The sequence below is a fragment of the Callionymus lyra genome, chromosome 14, assembly GCF_982586985.1.
Source record: "Callionymus lyra chromosome 14, fCalLyr1.hap1.1, whole genome shotgun sequence".
NCBI lineage: Eukaryota > Metazoa > Chordata > Actinopteri > Syngnathiformes > Callionymidae > Callionymus > Callionymus lyra.
In genome coordinates, this window is record NC_141831.1 from 10,425,601 (window position 1) to 10,450,576 (window position 24,976).

General features: G+C 36.2%; 1 protein-coding gene across 2 annotated transcripts in view; it reads right to left on the reverse strand.

Moving 5' to 3' along the window:
* The window catches only part of opcml (opioid binding protein/cell adhesion molecule-like), a 328,241-nt gene that overhangs the window by 166,202 nt on the left and 137,063 nt on the right, over positions 1 to 24,976 (reverse strand). Inside the window, exon 2 of one of the 2 annotated variants that reach the window (XM_087806721.1) lies at positions 22,364 to 22,439. In XM_087806721.1, the coding sequence (XP_087662847.1) occupies positions 22,364 to 22,439 (76 nt within the window). Of the gene's footprint in view, positions 1 to 22,363; positions 22,925 to 24,976 lie in introns of those variants that run through there. The other variant, XM_087806719.1, reaches the window with a different exon arrangement.

Consider the following 24,976-nt stretch of genomic DNA (forward strand, 5'->3'; position numbering starts at 1 on the left):
TTAGCGATCCATTTCCCCAACAAAAGATATGACCTCCTACTGAGAACAAAATTTATTCTTTAAAGAAGTCAGAAATCTTCGTTGAAAAAAATGTGACACTATTGTGAAGATGTCCAGCCACCTGGTCGACATTGAATCTTTGTGTGATCCAAACACATGGTATAATGCGAGTCTTTATTCAGATGTGTGTAGACAACCATAGTTCATGAAGAAAACCTGGTCGTTGTGAGAATATGTTGAGAATATTCAGGTAACTTTAAGGTCTATTTATTCAGATGTAAATATTTTTGCTTGGGCTAAAAACACACAAAGCAATCACCAATTTATATTTGTTATTTTGTTTTAAATGTGTTGACTTTTTTGTGCGTTTATTGTATTGTTGTTTAGTGCCTAAAAGAAAGGCTGTGACTTCGGATATCTCGCAACAAAGTAAGTAAGTAAGTAAGTAAGTAATATTTATTTATATAGCGCTTTTCGAGACCAGGGTCACAAAGCGCTTAGACAATCAAAACAATACTCAAAAAAGTACATACTTTAAAGATCAAGATAATACTGAGAACAACACAGGAGTTCGAGAAATTCAAGGAAAAGCCTGAACAAATAGAAACGTCTTAAGATGTTTCTTAAAGGAGTCAGTAGATCCATCAAGCGCAAAGAGAGAGGAAGATCATTCCAAAGCTTAGGAGCAACAGCCTGAAAAGATTTCTCTCCTCTGGTCCTGAGCCGTGTTCAGGAACCATAAGTAGATTCTGATCCACAGACCTCAGAGCCCGAGCTGGGGTGTAAGGCTGGATCAGATCAGTGATGTAAGGAGGAGCCTGACCATGAATAGCTCTGAAAGTAGGCATGGTCTGGGTGAGACAAAAGTAAGTAAGTAATACTTATTTGTAAAGCACCTTTCTAGACCGGGGTCACAAAGCGCTTGAACGATCAAAAGCAATAAACAGTTAAAAATACCTACAAATTTAAAAACTCTGACAACATAAGACAAACACAGGAGTCCCAAAAAATTAGGAAAAAGCCAGCGCAAATTAAAATGACCTAATTTGTTTCTTGAAGGAGTCAGTAGATCCAGTGAAGCCAGTGAAGACTTTCAAGGGTCAGGTAAATGTGAGTTCTTCTACTACAGCACTCATAATTCTCGCTGCAGAATTTTCTATTAACTGCAGGCGAGACAGATCCTTCTTGTTTAGACACAAAAATAAACTTTTACAATAGTATAAACAACAACAAATGCATAAATCATAATCTTTATATATACACAAGTGCATTTTTACTTTATATAATTTAACGTTTTTGGTCTATTTTGCTAAAAAGAAGATAGCTATAGAACCCACCGAAATGTAAAGCACTTAAGAATAATATATTTATTACAGATATTCAGATAGAAAGCACTACCAAGTTTTTCTAGTTTAATTTTTTTTTTTTTCTATGTTTTGATGAATTAATGATTAACATTTTTATAGATAAACATTTTTCTTAATGTATTAACATAAACATTAATATGTATTACATATCCAACCACAGAAGATCTGATTAATTATACCTTGGTTAATTATTATTTAGGAAACACTACATTTAAAATGTGTTTGTTGAACTTTAAAAGACACTGTTTCCCTTTCGTGTGACATCCATCGATGGTCCTACAACAACCGACCAATTCCACGCTCCCTCAACGCCATCCAGGGAAAACATTTTTCCAAAAGACGTGACAAGCAATACAGAACATTTACAATCTTTGGTCCGTGATGTCCCCAACTCCTAATCGTGGGCACTTTTCCTTTAGAGTCTCTCAACCCTCTCAGAAAAAGGCAGTTGTTGACTTCACTATCGGCAGCGTGAGCCCCCTAAAGAAAGGTCATAGCTCTTACTATTATGGGATGAAACTCTTCCAGGCGGAGACGGAGGTAAAAGGGCTGGAAATTGCTCGAGTATTTCTGATAAAGAAGAAAAATCCTTCCTGAACATTTCCGTCTATTGATTTCTCCCAGTGCAAATGTTAAAGTGAGAAATGTTTTACAGTCGTTTTTATATTTCTTTTAAAGTTCGCATCTGTGTGACCTTCATTCGTTATCAAAGTGTCCAAACCAGGCGAATTAAAGGAGGTTGACAAGGCGCTGATGGGAACTCCACGGGTCAGAAAAAGTAATTGGACATCTGCTATCAGACGGTGGATGCTATGCTAGTAGGTTTGGTTTGAATATTGAAGCTTGACCATAGATTTTTTTTTTTAAATGAGGTGATTTAAAGTCTATATCCTTAAAGAACTTTGATACCAGCTCGATTTGGAGTTGAAGAATACACAACCAGGACAGCATGACACATTCACTTACGGTACATAACATTGACTGTTTTGTCTCACTGCTGATTTCAGGAATGTTTCATGAAAATAATTGTAATGTATTCATGCCGAGAATTTGAATAGTGTTAAGAAAAGTTGAAATACAGACTCAGGAAATCTGATTCGGTCAGGTAAGTATTGTTAGATTTGCTTTAGTAAAGGTCTTAATGTGTTGATTTAAGTGTGTGTTAAATAGATGGTGGACTCTATTGTATCATCAGTATGTGTCCGTTTGTACAAAACTCTCCTTTTTATTTTAATATTTACATTAAAAAATGATCTTTAGCCCCGCCCACTGAAAAAACATTGTTTTTCTTGGAGATTAAATCTTATAACACCCACTCTGCTGTGATTGGTCAAACATGGAGGTTTGTCACGGTGCGTCATCAATCCTGGACGTTTTCACCTCTAAGGGACTCGTTGTACAAACAAAGCGGGCGTGATTACAGATGGCTGGAGGAGGAATGAAGCCATTATTATATCATAATGGCATCTCTGCTCTTGTAACCTCTTGTTTGCCCAGATTGCAGATGGGGATAACTTCATAAAGTAATACATTCAAAACATGGTCATGATGAGGGACTTCATATATATATATATATATATTTTTTATTTTATAAAAAAGGGAGTGGAAGACTTCAACATTTGAAACATGCAAGTCAGGAAGCTTAGGTTTTACAATAGTTGCCCTCTAAGAAAAAGTTTAAAAAAATGCTTAAATTGAAAAATGAAACACATGAATGACAATAAAAATAATTATATATTTTCTAAACCAAGTAACCAAGAAACTCTTAAGCTACTATAAACGATTAATCTAGGTATTAAAAATGGTGTGAATGTCATTAAAATGTTGCACATGTTCAATTTCTGGCGGGTCTTATGCCTTCCTTTGCGTGCCCCCCTACTTTTCGAAAGAAGCTAAAACTCTTGAAATCGTCCTTACTCAGTACGTAAGCATGCTGTACATATATAAGTAATAACCATTCAAGATGTTTTCATTGGGTTCTTGTGTCCCCCTTAGTCCCCCTTTCCCTTGACATGATTGAATAGCCTCCCCGCGCCCCCCCTTAGATGTCCACTTAGAGGTCAGTAGGTATTTCGTCAAGCGACATGGGAGTGTGTTATTTATACAGAAATTGCTTGTAAAGTGCTTGTAATGCAAACGTCAATTTTTTTCTTTATCCATCTGACATGTTTAATGGTGCAAAAGTAAAATAATCATGTAAATAATCTCTCTTCACTTATGCTTAATAGTACGTAATTGCACATGATTCCCAAATGTGATTAACGTCGAGAGATGGTGGGTTGGGGGGGGGGGGGGTTTGGTACGTCGATGTGAAGCAAATCAATTCATTACACCCAGTGCTTTCAGCCACTTATTGGTCTAATGTAGTATGACATTCTTCCCAGATGACTCCCAATCACGTTTATCCATATTAATGAGCGCCATCAGATGACACCCCTCGTGTCCCCCCGCTCCCCGATTCCCTGCTCTTCCCTGAAATGTGCCCGTGATGATGCGTCAAGGGTTCGCATCGATTCATCTCAATGTGCCAGAATCTGCCACGGCGGAGTTTGATATCCATCAAGAGGCTTCAGCGGTAAATTGGGTCTGAGATAATGATGGATGCACGGCTCTCTCGCTCGCTCTCTCTTTATGTTTGATTTCACACCGACAATCAATTTCAAGACTAAAAAGAATCGCGTGTCTTTTTGAGTACCGCGGATGTTCCCGCTCTATCGTGGGATGTCCGTCCAATCGGAGCATGAGTTCTGTATCGTGGATGCCGATTGGGTATCATCGCGGTCAAACTCTTCGCTCTTGCGTCATTTGTGGAAGTTTTGTAGAAGCTCTAAATGGCTGTGTAACGGTATTGAGTATCGTTATTAAGTTAAACATGTTACTCAGTATTATCTTGATCTTTAAAGTATATACTTTTTTGAGTATTGTTTTGATTGTTAAAGCGCTTTGTGACCCTGGTCTGGAAAAGCGCTATATAAATAAATATTACTTACTTACTTACCTATTTGAGGTGTCTCTACAATAATAGGTTTTTGTCTGATGACTACTGGAATTGGCAAAAAAAAAGGGGTTGGAAAGGAGACAGAATCCTCTAGTGGTTTCACAGCTCAACTGCGACAGAAATGAAATCGTAAAAATCCGACGTGTAACCGGATACACGTCGGTGAGGAGTGTGGTTTTCACATGACCAAAACTAAAAAAAATAATTGATTCTAAAATATCGTTAAGGATATGATATTCATTTATCATCACCTTCCTAACAATATTTATGTTGGCACAATATTCAACCTCAACATTTTGTTCTGATTATTATTGTTTATTTGTTTCTACCTCAGACCTGAAAGTTTATTTTCGTTTTAAAGATTATTTTTCCATTTTTTCTTGTCTTACATATTGTATTTTACCCTTGAGGTATTGAAAATGGTATTGAGTATCAAATATTTTCCAGAGTATTGTAGTGTATCGAGTTGGACCTTTTAGTATCGTCACCACGCTAGTTGGGAGCCATGGTTAACGGTAGAGAGAGAATTGTACACGTTGACAATCCTACAAAAAGTTACCACAAGTTCTGTCTGGTAGATGTAGACGCATTAGTTCTTTTTTAAGGCGTCAAAAATCACAAACACTTTAGGTTGGAGTCCGGGGGGGGGGGTTGGACCTTTCTACCTTTTTGTTCCTCTGATTATAGTGCAGTTCCCTGTGGTGAACCACTTGTCCTCCCTTTTAAAACGACAAGAAAAATGACCTTTTTTTTTTTCTTCCGGTGATTACTGTAAATGCTTTAAAGGGTTCCACGATTGCCAGGCAAGATGTACTCACCGTGCACTCAACCACCTTTGCCTGCGCTCGATTACGGTTATTAACAGTATTTGAAAGAAATACAAATTCGACGAGGGAGTGCGCCATAAATGTAGCCGGACCAATAAACAAGCCGAAGGAACACGAGGCCCTTTCGCGAGCGCTTTTGACAATCGTATCAGCCTCCTAAGCTGGATATTGGCAGCCAAGCCCCATTTACAAGCCATATTTACGTCCCGGCTTGTTTCATCATCGCCCGTTCGTCCATCCTGGATTAGTTAGGCCCGAGAATCTTCCCTTCCCGCTCTCATGGAACACTCCGAGCCGAATCGAAAGAATTATTACGTCCACTCCATCCTTCACGCTAAGTATAACTCAGCAGCGCTATCCTTGAGGCGGCGTTGGCCCAAGAACAGAAATCGATGGGAGGCACTATTCTCTGCCATACTCCCCTCCATTAGAAGGATCTGTTTCATTAGCCGACTCAAGGCTGAGATCCAGGACCAGAGGAGAGGAAGAGGGAGTTGGGAATGATCTGCCTGATTCGCTGGGCCACTATTTTGTCTTGACAGATGGTCCGAGACGTCTCGAATGAGTGGGAACTGAAGTGGAACCCGCAAGAAGGGTTTTCGGTGAGGCATCCCACCAACAGTGTATTAAAATCATATGTCGGGGGGGCTTCAGCTTCGAGAGCCTGCAGGGATGAAGAAGCCGCTCCGACGCTGCCAAGGTTGTCCGACGCTTAAGCTTCGGTGTGTGGAAGACATCAATAAGGCCCGTGACCCCCGGTGGGAATTGTTCCTGTTTTACATTCCAGGATTTTTTTTTTTTTCCCGCAACACTAACTTGGCTCCTAACGTATCTGTGGAATATTGTCAAAGTCGTGCAAAAACTTTAGGTGATGATGACGACGATGTGTTTGTTGAACGTCCAAAGCATTTTAGGATCGAATCAGGGTTGGAATGTTGTCTCCTTGCTCCTTGGCTGGTACACCAAAAAAATGTTTGGAAAAACATGCCTTTTATCGTATTTAATATTTTGTTTTAACTTTCAAAACAGGAAAAATGAACAAATTTAAAAAAAAATAATTTTACAATAAAACAGACCAGTCACATTGAGTACCACTTGTGGCCCTTTGACTGTGTTTATGCAGCCAAATATCGCAAAGATATTTCTCTGATAGCTATTTAACAATTTCATTTTGTATTTGTTTTATTATTCAGTTCAATCTATAACAACACGATAACATCTTTTTTTCATCTTTTTTATTTGAGTCTATTTTATTTCTTAAAATAATTATCAAAAAACTGTTAGAAAACAAGGGAAAAGTGACCTTAATCTGTAAATAAAAAAACATGGTGTTGTTATGTATTAAAAAAAAAAGAATGATTGAAATAAATACTAAATACAATTGTTAGTTCGCTATCAGATGCATTTCCACATGATCTTTGCCTCATGAGGGCCATATAAATATAGTCAAATTATAGACATACAGTCATAATTAAAGATATATTTTTTACTTTAAAATGATTCTTGGAAAAAAGGTATTTTGTTTAATTAGGACAATTAAAAAAGAAGGGGAAAAAATTTGCCTTCAGCTAAAAAACATGGTTTTGTTATTAATTAAAAAAAATAATAATTAGAATAAATACCAAGTACAATCATTAGTAATCTATCAGAGGCATTTCCACATGATCTTTGCCTAATGAGGGCCGCATAAATAAGTGAAAGGGCCACACGAGGTCCCCGGGCCACACTGTCATAAGAAAGTAAGAACTTTTTTTTTTCTATTTTTTTATAAGAATATTCATGATTAAAGATATTTTCATACATATCTATATAGATTTACATATTTATCTTTAAATGATTCTTAGAAAAAAGGTATATTTTAAAATAGGACAATTAAACAAGGGGAAAAAAATTGGCCTTCAGCTAAAAAACATGGTTTTGTTATTAATTAAAAAAAATAATTGGAATAAATACCAAATACATTCATTAGTAATCTATCGGAGGCATTTCCACATGATCTTTGCCTCATGAGGGCCGCATAAAAACATTCACAGGGCTACACGTGGCCCCCGGGCCTCACTATCTTATAAGAAAGTAAGAAAGTTTTTTTTTCCATTTTTTTATTAGAATATTCATCATGATTAAAGATATGTTCATACATATCTATATAGATTTATATACATTTATCTTTAAATTATTCTTAGAAAAAAGGTATATTTTAAAATATGACAATTAAAATAGAAGGGGAAAAAATTGGCCTTGAGCTAAAAAGCATGTTTTTTTTTATTATTTAAAAAAAGAATAATTAGAATAAATACCAAATACAATCATTAGTAATCTATCGGAGGCATTTCCACATGATCTTTGCCTAATGAGGGCCGCATAAAAACATTCAAAGGGCCACACGTGGCCCCCGGGCCACACTGTCTTATAAGAAAGTAAGAACGTTTTTTTTTTCCATTTTTTTATTACAATATTCATCATGATTAAAGATATGTTCATACATATCTATATATCTTTATATATTTATATTTATTTTCCTTAACATGTTTCTTAGAAAAAAAGGGATATTTTAAAATATGACAATTAAAAAATAATGGAAAAAATTGGCCTTAAGCTAAAAAAAACATGTTTTTGTTATTAATTAAAAAAAGGAATAATTAGTATAAATAGCAAATACATTAATTTGTAATCTATTAGAGGCATTTCCACACGATCATTCCTGGACGCCGGTCGGACAAACCTGTTTAAAAATGAGATGCTAAATCAAACATTTCTACTTAATTTCCGCTCTTCAGAGAGTCACATGTAAATGAATCTTCTCCACCGGTGCTTTTAAACTATTCCACCTCGCAGCCATGAACCCAAATGGGACGAGTCGAGAAAAGACGCCCGAGTCGTTTCATGTTAAAACACAATCAACCTGCTTCGCTACATCATCCTGTCGGAAGGTGAAAACCAGCAGGGACTTTTAAAAAAAAAAAAAGTATGGAAATGTGAATGAAGTGAAGCATGAATGGTGAGGAAGAAAAGAAGCTGATGAGTATTAATGACATTAAAAAAAAAAAGAAGGGAGCAGCCAAACACACACCGAGGTGACAGCGGTGTCGGGCGGTAATGGATGCCGCGGGTCGGATCCGCCCGGGCTGCAGGGGTTTCTGGATATTAAAAATTAATGAATATCTGTGTGATTTACGACGAGGCGAGGGTTGCTGGAACCCAAACCTGTGCGAGATGGATGCCCCGGGAATGCTGCAATGAGACTGATGCAACCCTCCCGGACGTGGAAATAACAGCGAGAGCCCGAGCGAGCCGGTCTGGAGGAATGAAGTCGGTTTTTCATTCTTGCAGGTTTTCAGATTTCACGAGTCACCGGAACATAAAGAGATCTTGCTGTAAACATCGAATAATCTCCTGCTCAGCCACTGAAACTTGGGGAAAAAAACAACCTTCTATTGAACCTTAACACTGACCAAAAAAAACCCCCCAAATTTAAACGCGTAATCAGCATCCTTGTGGTCCTTTTATTTCCGGGATAAAACAAGAAAGGACGGTTCTGGATCAACTCGTTCTCCTATTTGGCATTTTCAACAGACCGTGGCTTACGAAATGAAGTTTTTGTTACGGTTTGTCGAACCTTTCTATGAGCGCTGAATGTACTCGCTGTTGAGCGTTGTGTTGTTTACAGGCTCTGCTGGAGACTATGAGCTCAAATTACAAGCAGTATATAATTACATGGGTCGAGATTTCCCCTCGGGAACGCCGGGATTACCATGCAGGGATCGGAAAGATGCTAACAAGAAACGTGGTAAATGTAGCACTTCATCTGCATTTATTATGGACTAGTTAAGTCAGTTATTGTTGTAATTGCATTTATTATTCTATTCATTTTCACCCTTTTGTTAAAGGAATTTATTAAAATTGTGTTAAATATACACGTGTTAAATGTTTTTCACATTTTGTTCGTCATTTTTGGTTTTAAATTGGTTTTATTTGTCAATATATTCACATGTACAAGACATTAAAATGAATTTAAATTAGGTTTCGCACTGTTGGACTAAAATGCAAGTAAAATGATGCCCAATAAGTGAGAGCAAAAATATTAAAATTTATTTTTAATAATTTTCCGCAAAATGTATTTATACATTACATTAAATTGTTACCATATATACATTTTTATTTTCTATTTATTTGCCCTTGTGTTAAAAATGTATTCTTTCTTAAAATTTGATAAAAACAAATTAAAAATATATATTTTTATGTAACTCTTACACATTTTGTCCGTAGTCATTTTATGTTAATCAAAATAAATCAGTTTTATTTGTCAATTTCTTCACATGTACATTAAAAAATAAATCAAAATTATGTTTCTCACTGTTGAACTGAAATGTAACTAAAATGATGGCTGCACAATTATATTCAAAAATATTTATCACAATCGTTTTGGAATTTTCATGATGTTTTTCACAATTATTTATCTCCTGATTAATTGTTATAATATATCAGGATTATGAATCTCAATAATGAACCGTAGTATTTAATCATAATAAGGAAATAAAGTGATAGTTAATCGTGATATTTAATCTGGATTATGAATATGTTGATAATGATTAATAAAAGTTAATCATGATTATTCATCTCAATTATTAATTGTGATATTTAATCAATTTTATGAATACATTGATAATTAATCATCATAGTAAATCAAAATAATTGATGTCAAATATTAATCGTGATATTTAATCAGGTTTATAAATATATTGATAGTTAATCATGAAAGTTAATCACGATTATGAATATATTTGTAATTAATCAAGATAATAATCACGATTTTAAATCTCAATAATTAATCACAACTTTTAAAGAAAATATTCAACAAATCAAGTATATACTTTTTTAACTTCATAATATTAAATTAGGATTATTACTCACAATAATGAATAATGATGGTTAATCACTATCATTAATCATGAAAGTTAATCGCGATTATAAACCAAGGCAATTAATTGTGAAAGTTAATTAAGATTAAAAATAAAACAACTATCAACAATAAATTCAACAAAACAATTATAAATAGGTGTAACTTTATCATAATAAATGAAGAGTATTAATCACGATAATGAATCATGATAGTTAATCACTATCATTAATCATGAAAGTTAATCGCGAATATTAATCACAGAAATTAATTTGTGATAGTTAATAAAGATTAAAAATAACACAACTATTAACAATAAATTCAACAAAACAATTATAAATAGCTGTAACTTTATCATAATAAATGAAGATTATTAATCTTGATAATTATTCATAACAATTAATCAATAGATATAAAAAGATGTAACCACAAAACTACTGATTTTAGAAAAAATAAAAAGTAAAATAAGAATAGTAACAATTATAGAAAGTACAACTCTCATGACTTTACTGCAAAGGCTTTCAAAATTCCTTCCAGATTCTAACATCACCGGTACGCCACCAGAAAAGTGATAACAACACATGCGACACACACACCTGTGGAGTGTGTTAAAAGACTTGGTTATTGAATAATGAATGAAGCTGCGGGACTCGAAAACATTCATCACTTGCAGAAAAGAAAGAGTTTTGTGAGGGAAATACAAGGCATGAGGGAAATAACTTCCACCAACATATTCCTTGAGTGTTTCACATTGATCATTTATTTATTACGGTTCATGGTTTTCCTGAGATCAATTCTGTTTTGAATTCTGCGCGAAACATTTTTCTGTTGAGGGTTGGAAAACAACACGGAGAAGTCACTTCACAAAATCAAAGAAATTATATGCCTTTTTTTTCTTTTTTAAAGGCTGACAACACTGGTTTTGTTTTACTGATTTTACTTTTACACTTATATCCAGATCAACATAAGATTTTGTTTTTGAATTATCAATTGTTTTAACCAATTCATTGAGAACTGGTTCTTTCTTAATTTCTATAATTCTCTTGGCTCCTCAGGATTCTTCTTACGGTGTATGTGTTGTACAGAAAAAAATGTATTTTCTACTCAGGCCTATATCTTTCCGAAAATCCCCCGAAAAAACATAAAATAAAATAAAAAAACGTTTTTGTGGTCGGTCATATCCGGAAAAATCTTTGAAATTGTGCCAAAAATTTTGCTAAATAAGTTTTCATCTTTGGCAACCCTATGAGAATGTTGAATTAAGAATTTTGTACTGAGGAAAATCATATTAAAAAATGACGATAACAAAACCTTATTAATAAAGTCAAAAAGAAAAAAAATGGCAAAATAAATTCAAAAAATATTTTTCCTATGAGTTTTGGTTTGGTTTCTTAAAGGAAAAATATTATTTAAAGAAATAAAATAACACAAAAAAAGAACAGAAAACAAAAGACATGTCCTGAAATTTTACTTTAAAGCGAAAAAGGCCAACATTTTTTAAATGTAAAATAAAATATTAAATATAATGTAAGGCATGTTTTCAGGAAATGTCTTTAATTTACTTCAGAATTATTTTGAGAAAAAATGATTAAAAAATAGACATTTAAAAAAAGTAAAAAATAAAACAAAAAACATGTTATGGTGTTATTTATTTAAAAATAATAATTAAAATGAATATTAATTAAAGTGAGTGACTGAATAAAGTGAGTATTAATTATTAATTATTATTTTTAAATCATATTTTCTGGTGAAAAACTACACCAATAATAATAAAAAATGGCGTCTTGATACATTTGGACCTTCATCAAACTAGTCTTAAAAACCGCAACCTTGCAAAATAAATATCCACGACCTCAACTCCAGACGACGTCGTCTCATTTCCTGCGACAAGCGAAAGGTTAGTTGGAACGGGAAGCGAAAGCCGTCGGACAATTTTCAGGAAGAAAAAAAAAAAAAAATTGGTGTCAGTCAAGGTGAGGGGCGACCCATGGTGCTTTGCTCTCCACACTCTGGCGCACAATACTGGACAAGAACTGTGCCAGAGGTCGGCGGTGACCCCCACATTGTATCTCTGCCTTTGCGAGTGACTCCCATCATCGGTCGGAGGAAAATAATTGGTTGGTGACACCGGGTGTCACAGAGGAGCTCGGACAGACTTTTGTTCACAAGGACTGCCGAGTGCGGACTTTAATCGGGATGTAGACGACGATTTCAATCATCGGGGCTAATGTCAGCGTTAACTAAACATTCTTGTATTTAAAGAACCAAAAAATAAACTGAATATAATCAGTTAAATTTAGTTTTTTTCCAATATTTAAAAGGATATTTCACCCATAAATCATTGTTTTCAGAGTGTTTTCTGTCTGTGTAGCATGTTAGCCTCTTAGCTTCTCCTACAACAAACCTAAAATATAGACTTATTCATTTGTTTTGTTCAGAACAATTCCTTATGTAAAGGCTTCAATACAAGATGGACATTACAGACGAGCAGTATGGAAGTATTTGGACATTTTTAAATGTGTCTTTTTGGACGAAGATGAAGACAAAGGTGAGTTAGCATTTGTCGCTACTTTAGCATGGACATATACAGTATTTTTTCCTAGGAATCTTTAGACTTTAGACTTTCTTTTATTGTCATTGCTTAGAAAACACAGCAGTGGAACTGGCAACGAAATTCCGTATATAAAAAGTATAAATATAAATATTAATAAGTGAAAATAGTGCAATATAGTATAAACATGACAAATAAATAACGTTATTAATATTTCATTTAATAATAATGTATATAAAGTATACATAGAAATAAGTTAACAATAGTGCTAATTTGTTATAATGGAATAAATACATAATATTTTAATTAATATTTGTATTTATTTATTTTAATTTAATATTTGTATTTATCTAAGAGGAAACGTACTACTCTTAAAAAAACAAACTAACACAACCCTTAGTTGACATGAGGGCGAGTAGAAACTGGGAATTTAAATAAAAATAATTTTATTTTGGCAAGGGTCCGGCTAGTAAAAAGGGTGCATTAAAAAAAGATAAATGTACAAATAAATATACCTATAAAAAGCCACACACTGTTCTATGGGCATGAAACTTAATATTGCTTGGACATTAAACAACAACACATAAAAAGCGCTATATAAATAAATATTACTTACTTACTTACTATAAACATACTGTACTCATAAAGAAGCCTTTTTTTTTAATGTTTTACTTCCACAATTTTATACCTCTAATGCAAAATGAATATTTGTGAATATTATACCCGCGAGCTCGGAAACAAAGATGCATTACTGGAGTCGATAAAATTGCACTTCATACAATTACTTTTTTAAATAATAAAAAAGTTAAACAACAGTTTGAGGGAGTAAAATTGAGTCTCTCAGGAGAAGAGTGTAAACAAACTAGGGTAGAAGAAACTCAAAATGTATCAACACGGTAGTCATTTTCAAAAGTATCTGTATATATTTTTCTTGTTAAGAAAAATAATAGTTATATATTTGGGGGCCTTTTTTTATCCTTGTGATGTCGTAAAAAAATATATAGTATTTTCTACAGTATCTGTAGCGAGGTGAAACGTTTCAACATCGTGACAACACTAAAAACAAACTTGGGTCACCAGAAGTATTGAACATTTTTCTGGATATGGAATTCATTTTCAAAAGTATGTGTTTTTTGTTTTGTTTTTTCTAATGAAAATATTATTTCTATTTTTAGGGGTCTTTTTATTATCCAAAAGTATAAATACCACCCCCCCTCCTTTTTTTCACATTAGTAAAAATATTAATTATTTATTAGTTGTTTTTTTAAACCTTGTGATGTTGTAAAGTTTAGTATTTCCTGAGTATATGTATCGAGTTAAACATTTAAATATTGTGACAACTTAAAAAAAAAATAGGGTCATCAAAAGTATTGAAACTTTAAGTATCGACACTCAAGTGTTGTATCAGGATGCAGTACTGTTTTCCAAAAGTACTTGTACCACGCTCCCATTTTTCTTGTTCATAGAAATAAAAGAATTTTATATTTGGGGGTCTTTTTTTATCCTTGTGATTTTGATCAAAAGGTATCAAGTATCAATATTTTCCTGAGTATCGGTTGTGAGTTGAACATTTCAATATACTTCCAACCTTAAAAAAAAAGTTTAAATAATAACCTGTGTAGAGTTTCAACAAATATTTATCAATTTTTACACGATGAGAACAATTAAACTCAAGAAAGGAGAAGTTTGTGGATGAGGTTTAAAAAACAAAAATAAAAATGTAACATGTGAATCTGAAAAAATATATATAAATATAAATATATATATTTAAGAATCTGCTGTTGGAATGCAAGATCTTGTAGATCTGACGGTATTTTCTTTTAGATCACAATTCAGTTTTTCCCTTATTTTCTAATGTATCCTTGTGATCTCTCCGTCTTAGAAATAATTAGATCTTCCCTAAAGAAGGTTTTTAATCGTCACTTAAGTCACCACTATCTTACTCTGTGTGCTCAGGTTGACGATCAATTCCACTCCACTGAAACCACATTGTCAACGGTGCGCGTCTTTTTTTTTTATGGCTCATCTGCGTGTCTTAGACATACGTTGTGGCGGCGTCGTAAATGGCTACTTCATTTGCATGCTGACCTGCTGTGAATAATTGATCCTAAGTGGCTGGATGGTTGCCAGTAACAATGTCAGTGTTGCAGCTGTACTAAAGTGTAATCACCGAAGGAGGAAAACATTCAAAACCATCTGTTTGAAGGCTGATTTTAGAATGGATGTGGTTTAGAAAGAGAAATTAAAGTAATTTGTTTTAGGTTCACATGGTGATGACATGGTGGGTTTTTAGGCAAGAATGATCAGATGCTGTTAGTTTCTGAAAGCAAAACATCTCCTGCTCTTTAATTACGTCCGTTCTTCCTGTAATCAGCGAAATCCTGAAATTGTCTTCAGCATTTTGGCTGTTTTGATGAGAAATATATGAATAATTTTCTTTGTTTGCAAAATACGGTAGCTTTATTAAACAAGGTCGCTTGATTCATTTCAGCTGAAAAAATAGAATTTTAAGACTTTGTTGTGCTCTGAAATATATTAAAACTGTTTGTCTTCAGGTACAAATTTGGTTGACTACAGTTGAAAATAAGTATGGTTTGTACGGTACAAAGTGTATTATTGTAAGGTTAATATACCCCAGATTAAATAGTTTTAATGATCTGTGCAAGTGTAGGATGCGCACCACATAAAAATGTGAATCGTTAAAAGTGTACAACTACGAGAAAGTGACGGGGAAAACGCTGAGCTAAGATTTTCATATTTTCCAACCACTTGTATTGCTTTAATTGTGTCATTGCTAGTGGGAAAAAGGATCAAGGGGAGCCGGGATGACTTTGCGCCTTTAAAGCAGTGAACGCTGACCCCGGCCTCGGGCAATATTATTTTTCATACTTTTAATTGACTGCTTTAGTAAATCTGTGGAGGCAACACAGCAGCTCTTTGTCTTGGAGAAAAATCGGACGGACTAGAAAGTATGTTCTGTAGTCGATCTCTCCTTGTGTAAAATAGTAAATAGTTAAAAGTAAGTAAAATTATGACTTGATGTGATGTGACTTAAGCTAAAGCTGGTGTCTGTTCTTTATATTTGCACTTTGTTCGTTTTATTTGCAATTTTTTTCTTGTCCTTGTTTTTTCTAATTAAAGTTCTAAGTCCGTTTCCTAATGCAAAACTTAATAAAGATTAATATATCTGATTGTAGTTGAAAACTCTGCCATGGTACTTTAGTGATTTATACTAAACTAAAACGTGTACTGGAGAATTTTGCCAAAATTGATGTCATTTACTCATTTTATGCTGCTTATTCCCTCATGGGGGGTCACAGGGAGGGGGCTGGAGCCTATCCCAGCTTCTCGGGGCGGGAGGCAGAGGACACCCTGAACAGGTCGCAAGTCTGTCCCAGGGCACATAAAGACACACAACCATTCACACACTTATACCTACAGACAATTTCCCCAAGTTCCCAATCGACCTCTGTATGTTTTTGGAATATGGGAGGAAACCGGAGTTCCCGGAGTAAACCCATGCAACAGGGGGGCAAAAGGTTCTTGTGAGTAGCCCCCCTTCCGAGGTAGTTCTAGTCTCCAAACTAAGTTTAAAACCCTATTTGGGTACAAACACAACCGGCCAGGGGAAATAGATCTATTGAGTCACAAATGTTATTAATTTAAAAACTCAAAAATCAAGGTCTCGTGACACTGAACGCCACCTGTGAAACGATCTGAAACGATGGCCGTCCACACTCTGGCGTGCTTCCACTCGAGGTAAAAAAAAATAATGACTCAAAAGGGCCGCCCTCACGGGCGAATGCTTCGTAGCCACATAAAGCGCTTCAGGCATATTCCAGTGAGCTGTCAAATGAACGACAACGCTATCATGTCCTCGCTCCACGGGGCTCTTTACCACCCTTGTGGAAAACCGGATGAGAATAATTCTCTTTGATTCCTGCAGCCTTTTAACATTCCGCGGGAAGCGAGAGATGTGCCCGGCCGCCCGGTGACAGGCAGCAGTTCATCTTCCTCCAGGACAAAGTACTGGACACACTTTTTTTTTGAGCATCTCATTGTATTGTCAGCTGCGCCCCGACACCCCCTTCCATCGCCCTTTTATTTGTGGATCCGAGTCGAGAAGTCACCGGCTATTTGATGACTTCTCTTTTTGTGAAGTTTTGCGGCGGGAGCGCGAGACCATAAGTCTGTGTCCTGCGCCCAAAGGGCTTCTGTCCACGGAGTGACACTTTCGTATATTGCTCAGAAGATTTGTGCGGTGGTCTGAGGACGACTTGTCAGAAAAGACAGAACAGATAGTTTTGGACCCAGAGGGAGGTTGACCACAGGCCTGCGGTCGTCCATGACAAAACCCATTTAGAGGTCTCTTCTCTTTCAAATATCTGGGGCATTTTATGGATTTATCTCTGGCGGTCTCCTTCTGCGGCTGTAAGACTACCCTTGGACTGTTCTGTCAACACTACTTCTTTTTTTTTTTTTAAATCCATGCATTTAAAATGAATCTTGAAGATTGAATCGACTCCATTTCCTTCTAGAATAAGTGGTGTCCTACAAAATGACAGCTGGAACGAATGGACGGCGTTCAAGCTGCAGTATGATGAAAGCCCTAATGACCAGAAAAGAAGGACAAATTCGCGAATATTGTGTTCATCGCGACAATAACTTAAAAAAAAAAAAAAATGGTTCCAGTTTTCCCTTGTTGTTTCGCTTGTATTTCAAGCTCTTTAGCGACCAGTTCATGGCTGACCTCACTATGTGTATGAATGAGCTTCTGAATGGCGACGTCCCGCCGCTGTCCCCACACCATCTTTTCTCGCCGCCTTATAAAGGGGATGTGGTTGTGCGTGATGCAGACACTGGGACACTGATCGTTGAAAACACGACTCCGGTCATTTAGAAAACTCATCTTTTATTCAACCACAAGGAGAACATTGTAGTCGCCGTGGAGCCGAAATGTCAATATGGTTTCTGTCGGAGGACATAACGGCAGCAAATTGCCGGAGTGAAATTTAAGATTGAGAGAGAGAGAGAGAGAGCAGGAGGGATCAATACCTGACGTATGTTGTAATTGTGGATTGGAGACAATCCACAAAAGGCAAGACGACAGGGCAGATTTGCAGTGGTATGAAATAAAATAAAATAAAAAAGGATGTTCGTAATTGCAATGGTCCATCATTGGACAATAAAGTATACAAAGAAAAAAATAATGCTTGTGACTCTTGCTCAAGAAGCTTGTTTAATTAAAGGTTTTGTCAGTAAACCAGTAAAAACGAGTAAAAGTAAAGATTTCTTTCTCTGGTTGAAAAAACATACTTTGTAATATATCATGATTAGGAAAATTTGAATCTAACTTTTTTTGTGGGTAACCATTGACCTATTATTTCCTTGAGACCACATGTATGTGGTCTAGGTCTTGACGGCATATGCTCATGGTTTCATATTGGTCTTGTATAAATGGTCATTGATCTTTGTCTTGGTCTTGAACGTTTATGGTCTAGGTATTGGCTTTTTCTTGAAGATTTATGATCTAGTTCTTGACCTGGTCTTTTATTTTTATGGTCTATGTCTCAACTTGATCTTGAAGGTTTATGGTCTAGTTCTTGACTTGATCTTGAAGGTTTATGGTCTAGGTCTTGACTTGGTCTTGTAGGTTAATGATCGCTGTCTTGACTTGGTCTTAAAAGTTGACAGTCTAGGTCTGGACTTGGTCCTGAAGGTATATAGTCTAGGTCTTGACTTAGTCTTGAATGTTTAATGGTTAATTTCGTGACTTGCTCATGAAGCTTCATGGTCTAGGTCTTGACTGGGTCTTGAAAGATTATGGTCTAGGTCTTGAAGGTTTATGATCTCTGTCTTGACTTGGTCTTAAAAGCTGATGGTCTAGGTCTTGACCTGGTCTTTATTGATTATGGTATATGTCTTGACTTGTTCTTGAAAGTTTATGGCCTAGTTCTTGACCTGGTCATAAAGGTTTTTGGTCTAGGTCTTGACCTGGTCTTTAATGTTTATGACCTAGATCTTGACTTGGTCTTGAAGGTTTATGATCTCGGTCTGGAAAGTTGATGGGTAGGTCTTGACTTGGTCCTGAAGGTTTATGGTCTAGGTCTTGAAGGTTTATGGTCTAGTTCTTGACTTCGTCTGGAGGGTTTATGGTCTAGTTCTTGACTTTGTCCTAAAGGTTTATGGTCTAGGTCTTGAAGGTTTATGGTCTAGTTCTTGACTTCGTCTGGAGGGTTTATGGTCTAGTTATTGACTTTGTCTTGAAGGTTTATGGTCTAGTTTTTTACTTTGTCTTGAAGGTTTATGGTCTAGTTCTTGACTTTGTCTTGAAGGTTTATGGTCTAGTTCTTGACTTTGTCTTGAAGGTTTATGGTCTAGTTCTTGACATTGTCTGGAAGGTTTATGGTCTAGGTCTTCACTTGTTCTTAAAGGTTTATGGTCTAGGTCTTCACTTGTTCTTAAAGGTTTATGGTCTAGTTCTTAACTTGTTCTTAAAGGTTTATGGTCTAGTTCTTAACTTGTTCTTAAAGGTTTATGGTCTAGTTCTTAACTTGTTCCATTGACTTTTATGTGTTTATTTTGTCTTGATCTGGAAAAATCTTGGTCTGAACTAAGATGCAACAAAGAAGAAGACGGTTATTAAATTCTGCCGAGAGTTTGTGTGTCAGTTAATATCTGAACAACAAATCACTGCAGATTGAATCTGAGCAGAAGAAATGTTTTGGGACAAATATTAAATATTTTAAGACTCAATTCAGACTTTACCGAGCAACTTCTCAATTCCGAAAACTTAACTGCCAATTTCTTGGTCCTATATTGACGCCATCATTCAGTTTTTCTTTTTTAATAAAAGGCAAACTTTTATGATAACCATAACTCTGTTCTTCGGTCCCGATACATCCAGGTAATCCAGATCATCAAAGTTAACAGCCTGTCTTTCTGTGCCAAAAGCACATTGAGCGCGTTTTCACATCATCCTATTCTTCCGTAATAAAGAAAATGACATGGGATGTGAGGAAACAAGCAGGTCTCGTGGATCTAATTCATCCGCCACAGGAGCGATAATCACTTTCAGATAAATCAACCTCTCCACGACGACTGAATGATTGCCAGGTTAATCTTAGCATGCTGTCAAAACAAATGATATTCTCGCTTTCAGGTCGGATCGTGTTCGTGAAACATGTGAAACCAGAGCGGGAGGAGAAGTGTCGATACAGAACCTGATCCCGATAGAAGCCTCCGGAGCTGCCAGCTGGACCTTCAGCCCACACATCCCTGTTTGTTCGCTGGAATGAACCATGGAGCTCTTTTTTTTTTTTTTTTTTTCGCTTTTGATTTGCTGGTATGTGTCGGCAGCCGCTGTGGAGATTATACTTTATTGTTGCTCTGGGGCTCTTTCACTGTGCTGCTTAAGTGTCCGTTATCCCATTTCTGCAGTGGTTATGTAATTGAAACAACTGCTTTGACGCCACCGTCCATTGGTCTATTAGACAATTAGACGAGGTCCCATTTGGGTTTCTCTGCATCTCATCCGTAACATCACACGTCTATTCATTTTCTGGCTTGTTTTTGTCTCGTTTGGTTAAATCACAATCTTCCTTTTCACTTAAATTTTGTGTTGACTTGGAATATATTAAAGTCCAACATATATCCTTAAACAAATTAAATAAAATTATTAGTTTAGTAGCAAAAAAACACTTTTAAATCAAAGTAACGCAAACTATTAGAATTCCAAAACAGTTTGAGAGTTACTTTCCAGCAAGTAAAGATATTAACCCTAGTGGTATCTCTGGGTCATGGTGACCCGGTGGCCAAAAACAAATATGTTTAAGGAATCCCTTGTGTCGTCTTTTGGTCAAGGTGACCTGGTGGCCGAAAACGAATGTGTTTGAGGTATCCCTTGTGTTATCTCTGGGTCAAGGTGACCCAGTAGTCGAAAACAAATGTGTTTAAGGTAACACATTTGTTATCTCAGGGTCAAAGTGAGAAACAATTGTCGGAAACAAATGTGTATGAAGTATCCCTTGTGTTGTCTCTGGGTCAAGGTGAATGACCTCCCTGGCTTCTACAAATACATATGCAGTGGTGAAGGTCGCACAAATTTGTTTTGGGTCACAAGGTTTTAATATCCAGGATAAATATATAAAAATGTATTAAAAAGAAGAAGTTGACTTTACAAGCAAAAAGCTACAAGACAGTTAAACACGGTCTGTAGTCTGAGCGACTCGTATCTGATCGGGCAAACTGTTGTAGGATCAAGGCATTAGGTAAGTCTGAATAAAGTACTGGAAAGTCCACAACTCTCTGGCCTCCACCCAGACTTTACCTGTTATTAATTCATATGAAATCAAGCTTCTTGAAAAAGTATTATTTCGTATTTCGAGTATTTTGTTGTTTTTTTGACGCAAATACTAAAATATTTTTTCGACCTCACTCAGACATTCCAGAAAGAAACAATCTAGAACTCAATTATATACTCCGATCGATGTCTTAATGCATTTTCACATTGGATCACATTGAAAATGTACGACGCCTTAACCTAAATCGATCTGTTACGTTGTTGTGAGACAGTGGGTGACAGTGTTAGCTAGAAACCAAACTTTTTGTTAGCGACGCCACTCGTGGCGGCTGAAGACGATCGCAATACTTCACGTTCCACGAATGGATGTGTTGGAATTTAGGGGAACGCCGTTGGAAAACTTCATGGAAGTGTTTTTTGTTCTTTTGAAAAGAGTAGTACTCTTCTAGAGTAGCATCTATATGCTAAACCAGCCCATCCATCAAGTCCATTCATTACCCAGCCACCCACTCGTCATCCGTTCATCCATTACGTGGTGCAACAAAATAACCAACAACTCTGGTGACAGTCGTCCATTTAGCCATTGATTCACTTACTTAATCCTTCATTCTACTATTTAATGTCAATAGATCGATGTAGCAATGGGGTAGCATGAAAAAAAACACAAAAAATCGGTAAAATCTCGAATAAAATGCGGGTTTAAAAGTTTACCCTACCTTTATCGGAAGAAAAATCTTTTTTGTTTTTTTTAAACATAAATCCTTTCTTCGATTAACACCCCTAAATTCATCCACCAAAATCCATCACCCTCCATTCCATGATTTTCAAAATACTTTCAATTTACTGATCAATTTTTTTCATCCTTCCATGTAAAAACGACGATGGACCCGCCCACTGTTTTCTGATAAACCCTGCCAATCAAAACCTCACTCATTGAGCATGCGTCGTCTCTTCCTCTCGACAACATATTATCCAAATTCGGAACTCGTGGACGAGCGAGAGAACTAAGGGAGGATTGAAAAAGAGGGGTGGCTGAGGGAGGGGGTAAGGGGGGGGCAAACACCACAAACTGAGGAGTAGAAACAGGAATATTTTAACATCTCATTCCCTTATCCCGTTGCCTCCGTGGTCCACTGGAACATTTATCAGTTGTTTAGGACCAAACCAGAGCGTTAACGGGATAATTGTGTCATTCATCCATACAAGGGAGCACCAGAGGACTCTTGAGTATCCCCCCCGGGATCGATGGGAATTCAAGGACAACAAGCAAAAAAAAAAAAACAGGAGTTCAGTCCACAAGAAAAACTACTTCATTAAGACGCTTTTAATGACCTTTAACGCACTTGAGAAAAAGATGTCGCGCCAATACAACACAGTGGAGGGAGGAGGGGGGGGGAAGAAAAAAAAAAAACAAGACTTACTTCAAGACGGCGCTGTCTCCTTGTCTCACGGTGATGTTGTCCTTTAATACAGAATCCCCGCTCCTGGCCGGAACTCCTGCGGGTACAAGGAATAACAATTTAAGTCCGAGGAGCACCAGGCATCTCCCGGACAGCGCCAAACGTCCGCAAATTCCCATTTTTTTTCTTTTCTGCGCAACTTCCAGAAGGGAGAATGTTATAAAAAAAAAAGGAAAAACTTGAAGATATTCCGTTCAGAAGGGGGGGTGGGGGGGAGGAGGTGAAAGAGTGTTTTGGATCAGAGATGGAGGGGGGGCGGCTGGGAAGAGTCTCTCCGCCCTTGAGCCGTTCGTGGAAAGTGACTTGGAAAGAGAGGCAGCAGCAGCAGCAGCAGCAACGTGGTCCTCGGAGATGCGCGCAGCATCCGCCGCCTCCTCCTCCGCTTCCAACTGTAATGTCCGTGAAAAAAAAAGGATGCTCTGGCAAACTCAGAAGCCCCCCCAACACTCTCTTTAAACAAGTGTGCGAGTGACTCCCTCTCTTTCCAGTCTCTCTCTCTCTCTCTCTCAGAGTCTTTACTGTTTAAAGACTGCGTATGACTGTGCGCACTGAGAGCGAGAAGCTGAATGTGTCTCTCTTGCGCTCTCTCTCCATCCCTCTCTCTCTCTCTCTCTCTCTCTCTCCCCCCCCTTCTATCGCTTTTCCCGCTCCCTCACTTCGCCATGAGGACCATATGGACTCAGTCGGCTGTCATGCGCAGCTGCTCCCCACCCCACAACCCACCACCACAACACCACCGAAAACTCCAGGGACGACCGAGTCCACCAGGAGCCACAACCCTGGACTCAAAAACTTTAAACCATTTATTAAGTTTATCTTTTGGATTTCTGTGATTTTTAAAAATATGTGTTTCGTTGGATCATCCGTCGTAAATGGATCATTTTTGTTCCAAATTTACTCGGTTTTGAAACGCATCGAACATTAACCGTTAATGTGTCCGTGTTCAGTCATCCTACCATTTAACATGTCATGGATTCCAAATCTATTCATCACATGAATGTGTGACTCAGACGTCCCTTCAGCAACATCCATTCACCCACGGTGTTATGTGGGTCGTTTTTATGAGCTCTTGAAAATGGTCCAACATGTATTTAAAAAAGGATAACAATTGTTGTTTTAGCGACTAATACATTACAATTATTTTGGTATTACACTTGAGCCCTGAAACTACATCTTTATCTGTTGGCTTTAAAATTATAATTATCTTTTTAAAGATGTACAAATAAAGTTTAAAAAGCTCACAATTGCAATCATTTTCTAGATATTACAAAGACACTGTTTCTTCAGTGACATTACAGACGACAATTCCTCAAGTAGGCAAGTTAAAAAATTAAATCAATGATTTATGTATATATATTTTTTAGAGTAGCTAGGCTAGTGGCTAACAGAGTTAGCTGCATTGATCATGATGTGGTTGACCAACCTTTAACTTCTCATATTTTTTGTATAGTTTGACTATTAAAGTTAAATGAAGGATTTAATAAAACAACTTACACTTTCAACCGACAAATAAAAGATTATTTACACAGAAAAAAACATGGAATGCAAAGCGTAAGTTGGTTTAAAGCGGGAAACGTTTTTGGCGGGAATTATTTTATTTTTGTCTTACTATCCAACAAATCCATAGTTTGTGTTTTAAATTCAGCCGTTAAACAATTAAAAATAAGCTCTATACTGGCATGGTTCATGCAACTTGTTATCAAAAGTATTTACGTTTTAGTTAAGTAAAGTGGCAATTTTTGGTAATGTTTGTGCCCATAAAGTAGAATTTTTTAAGCTAATTTGTATACGAATCCGTTATTAAAGTAAGTTTGTATCCACAGGCTGATTAAATAATAATAAATAAAGTTATTCAAATTAACTTGTTTAAATAATAAAAAAAAGTATTACAATGATTTATTACATTTGTTAAAAATGACAGATGAGGGTGATAATTAACATTATATTTAATAGTAACTACTATTATATAAAGTATGTATTCATGAATTACTTTTTCTCCAACAATTTGAATATACAATTTTTACCACATGGTTATGAGATTTATTTTAGAAAATAATTAATAAAAGATCCTTCAATATCAATGTACGTATTTATACACTATATATTTACTGCAACGCACAAGCAGAAAATATTCTCATCACTAAATGTTTTCTATGAAACATGATTATGAGTCGATAGTATGTGAAAATGTAAACAGTGTCTAACATATAATTTGCCCTCAAGGCTCGCTATTTCTGGTTCTCGCTCGGGTTCCGTGTTTCCTGTTTATTCTCTGCTGGCAGGAGTTTCGCGCTCTCACTGATCACTGGCTGCATCGCGATCTTCAAGAGCAGCATCGACACACTGTCAGATTGTCACTTCATTCGCCAACCTTCTTGTGGATTCATTGCTACCTGGTCTTTTACCTGCTTTTTCCTTTTCAACGGCGAGTTCTCTTTTATATGACCGTGTTTCCTTTCATTAGTCTAGTAGGCGAGAGTACTTTTTGATTTTGAAGTGTTTTTCTCTCTTTATGGATTGGATTCTTATTTAGATTTACGAACTGGAACTATTTTTACTCTCGTTTAAAACACA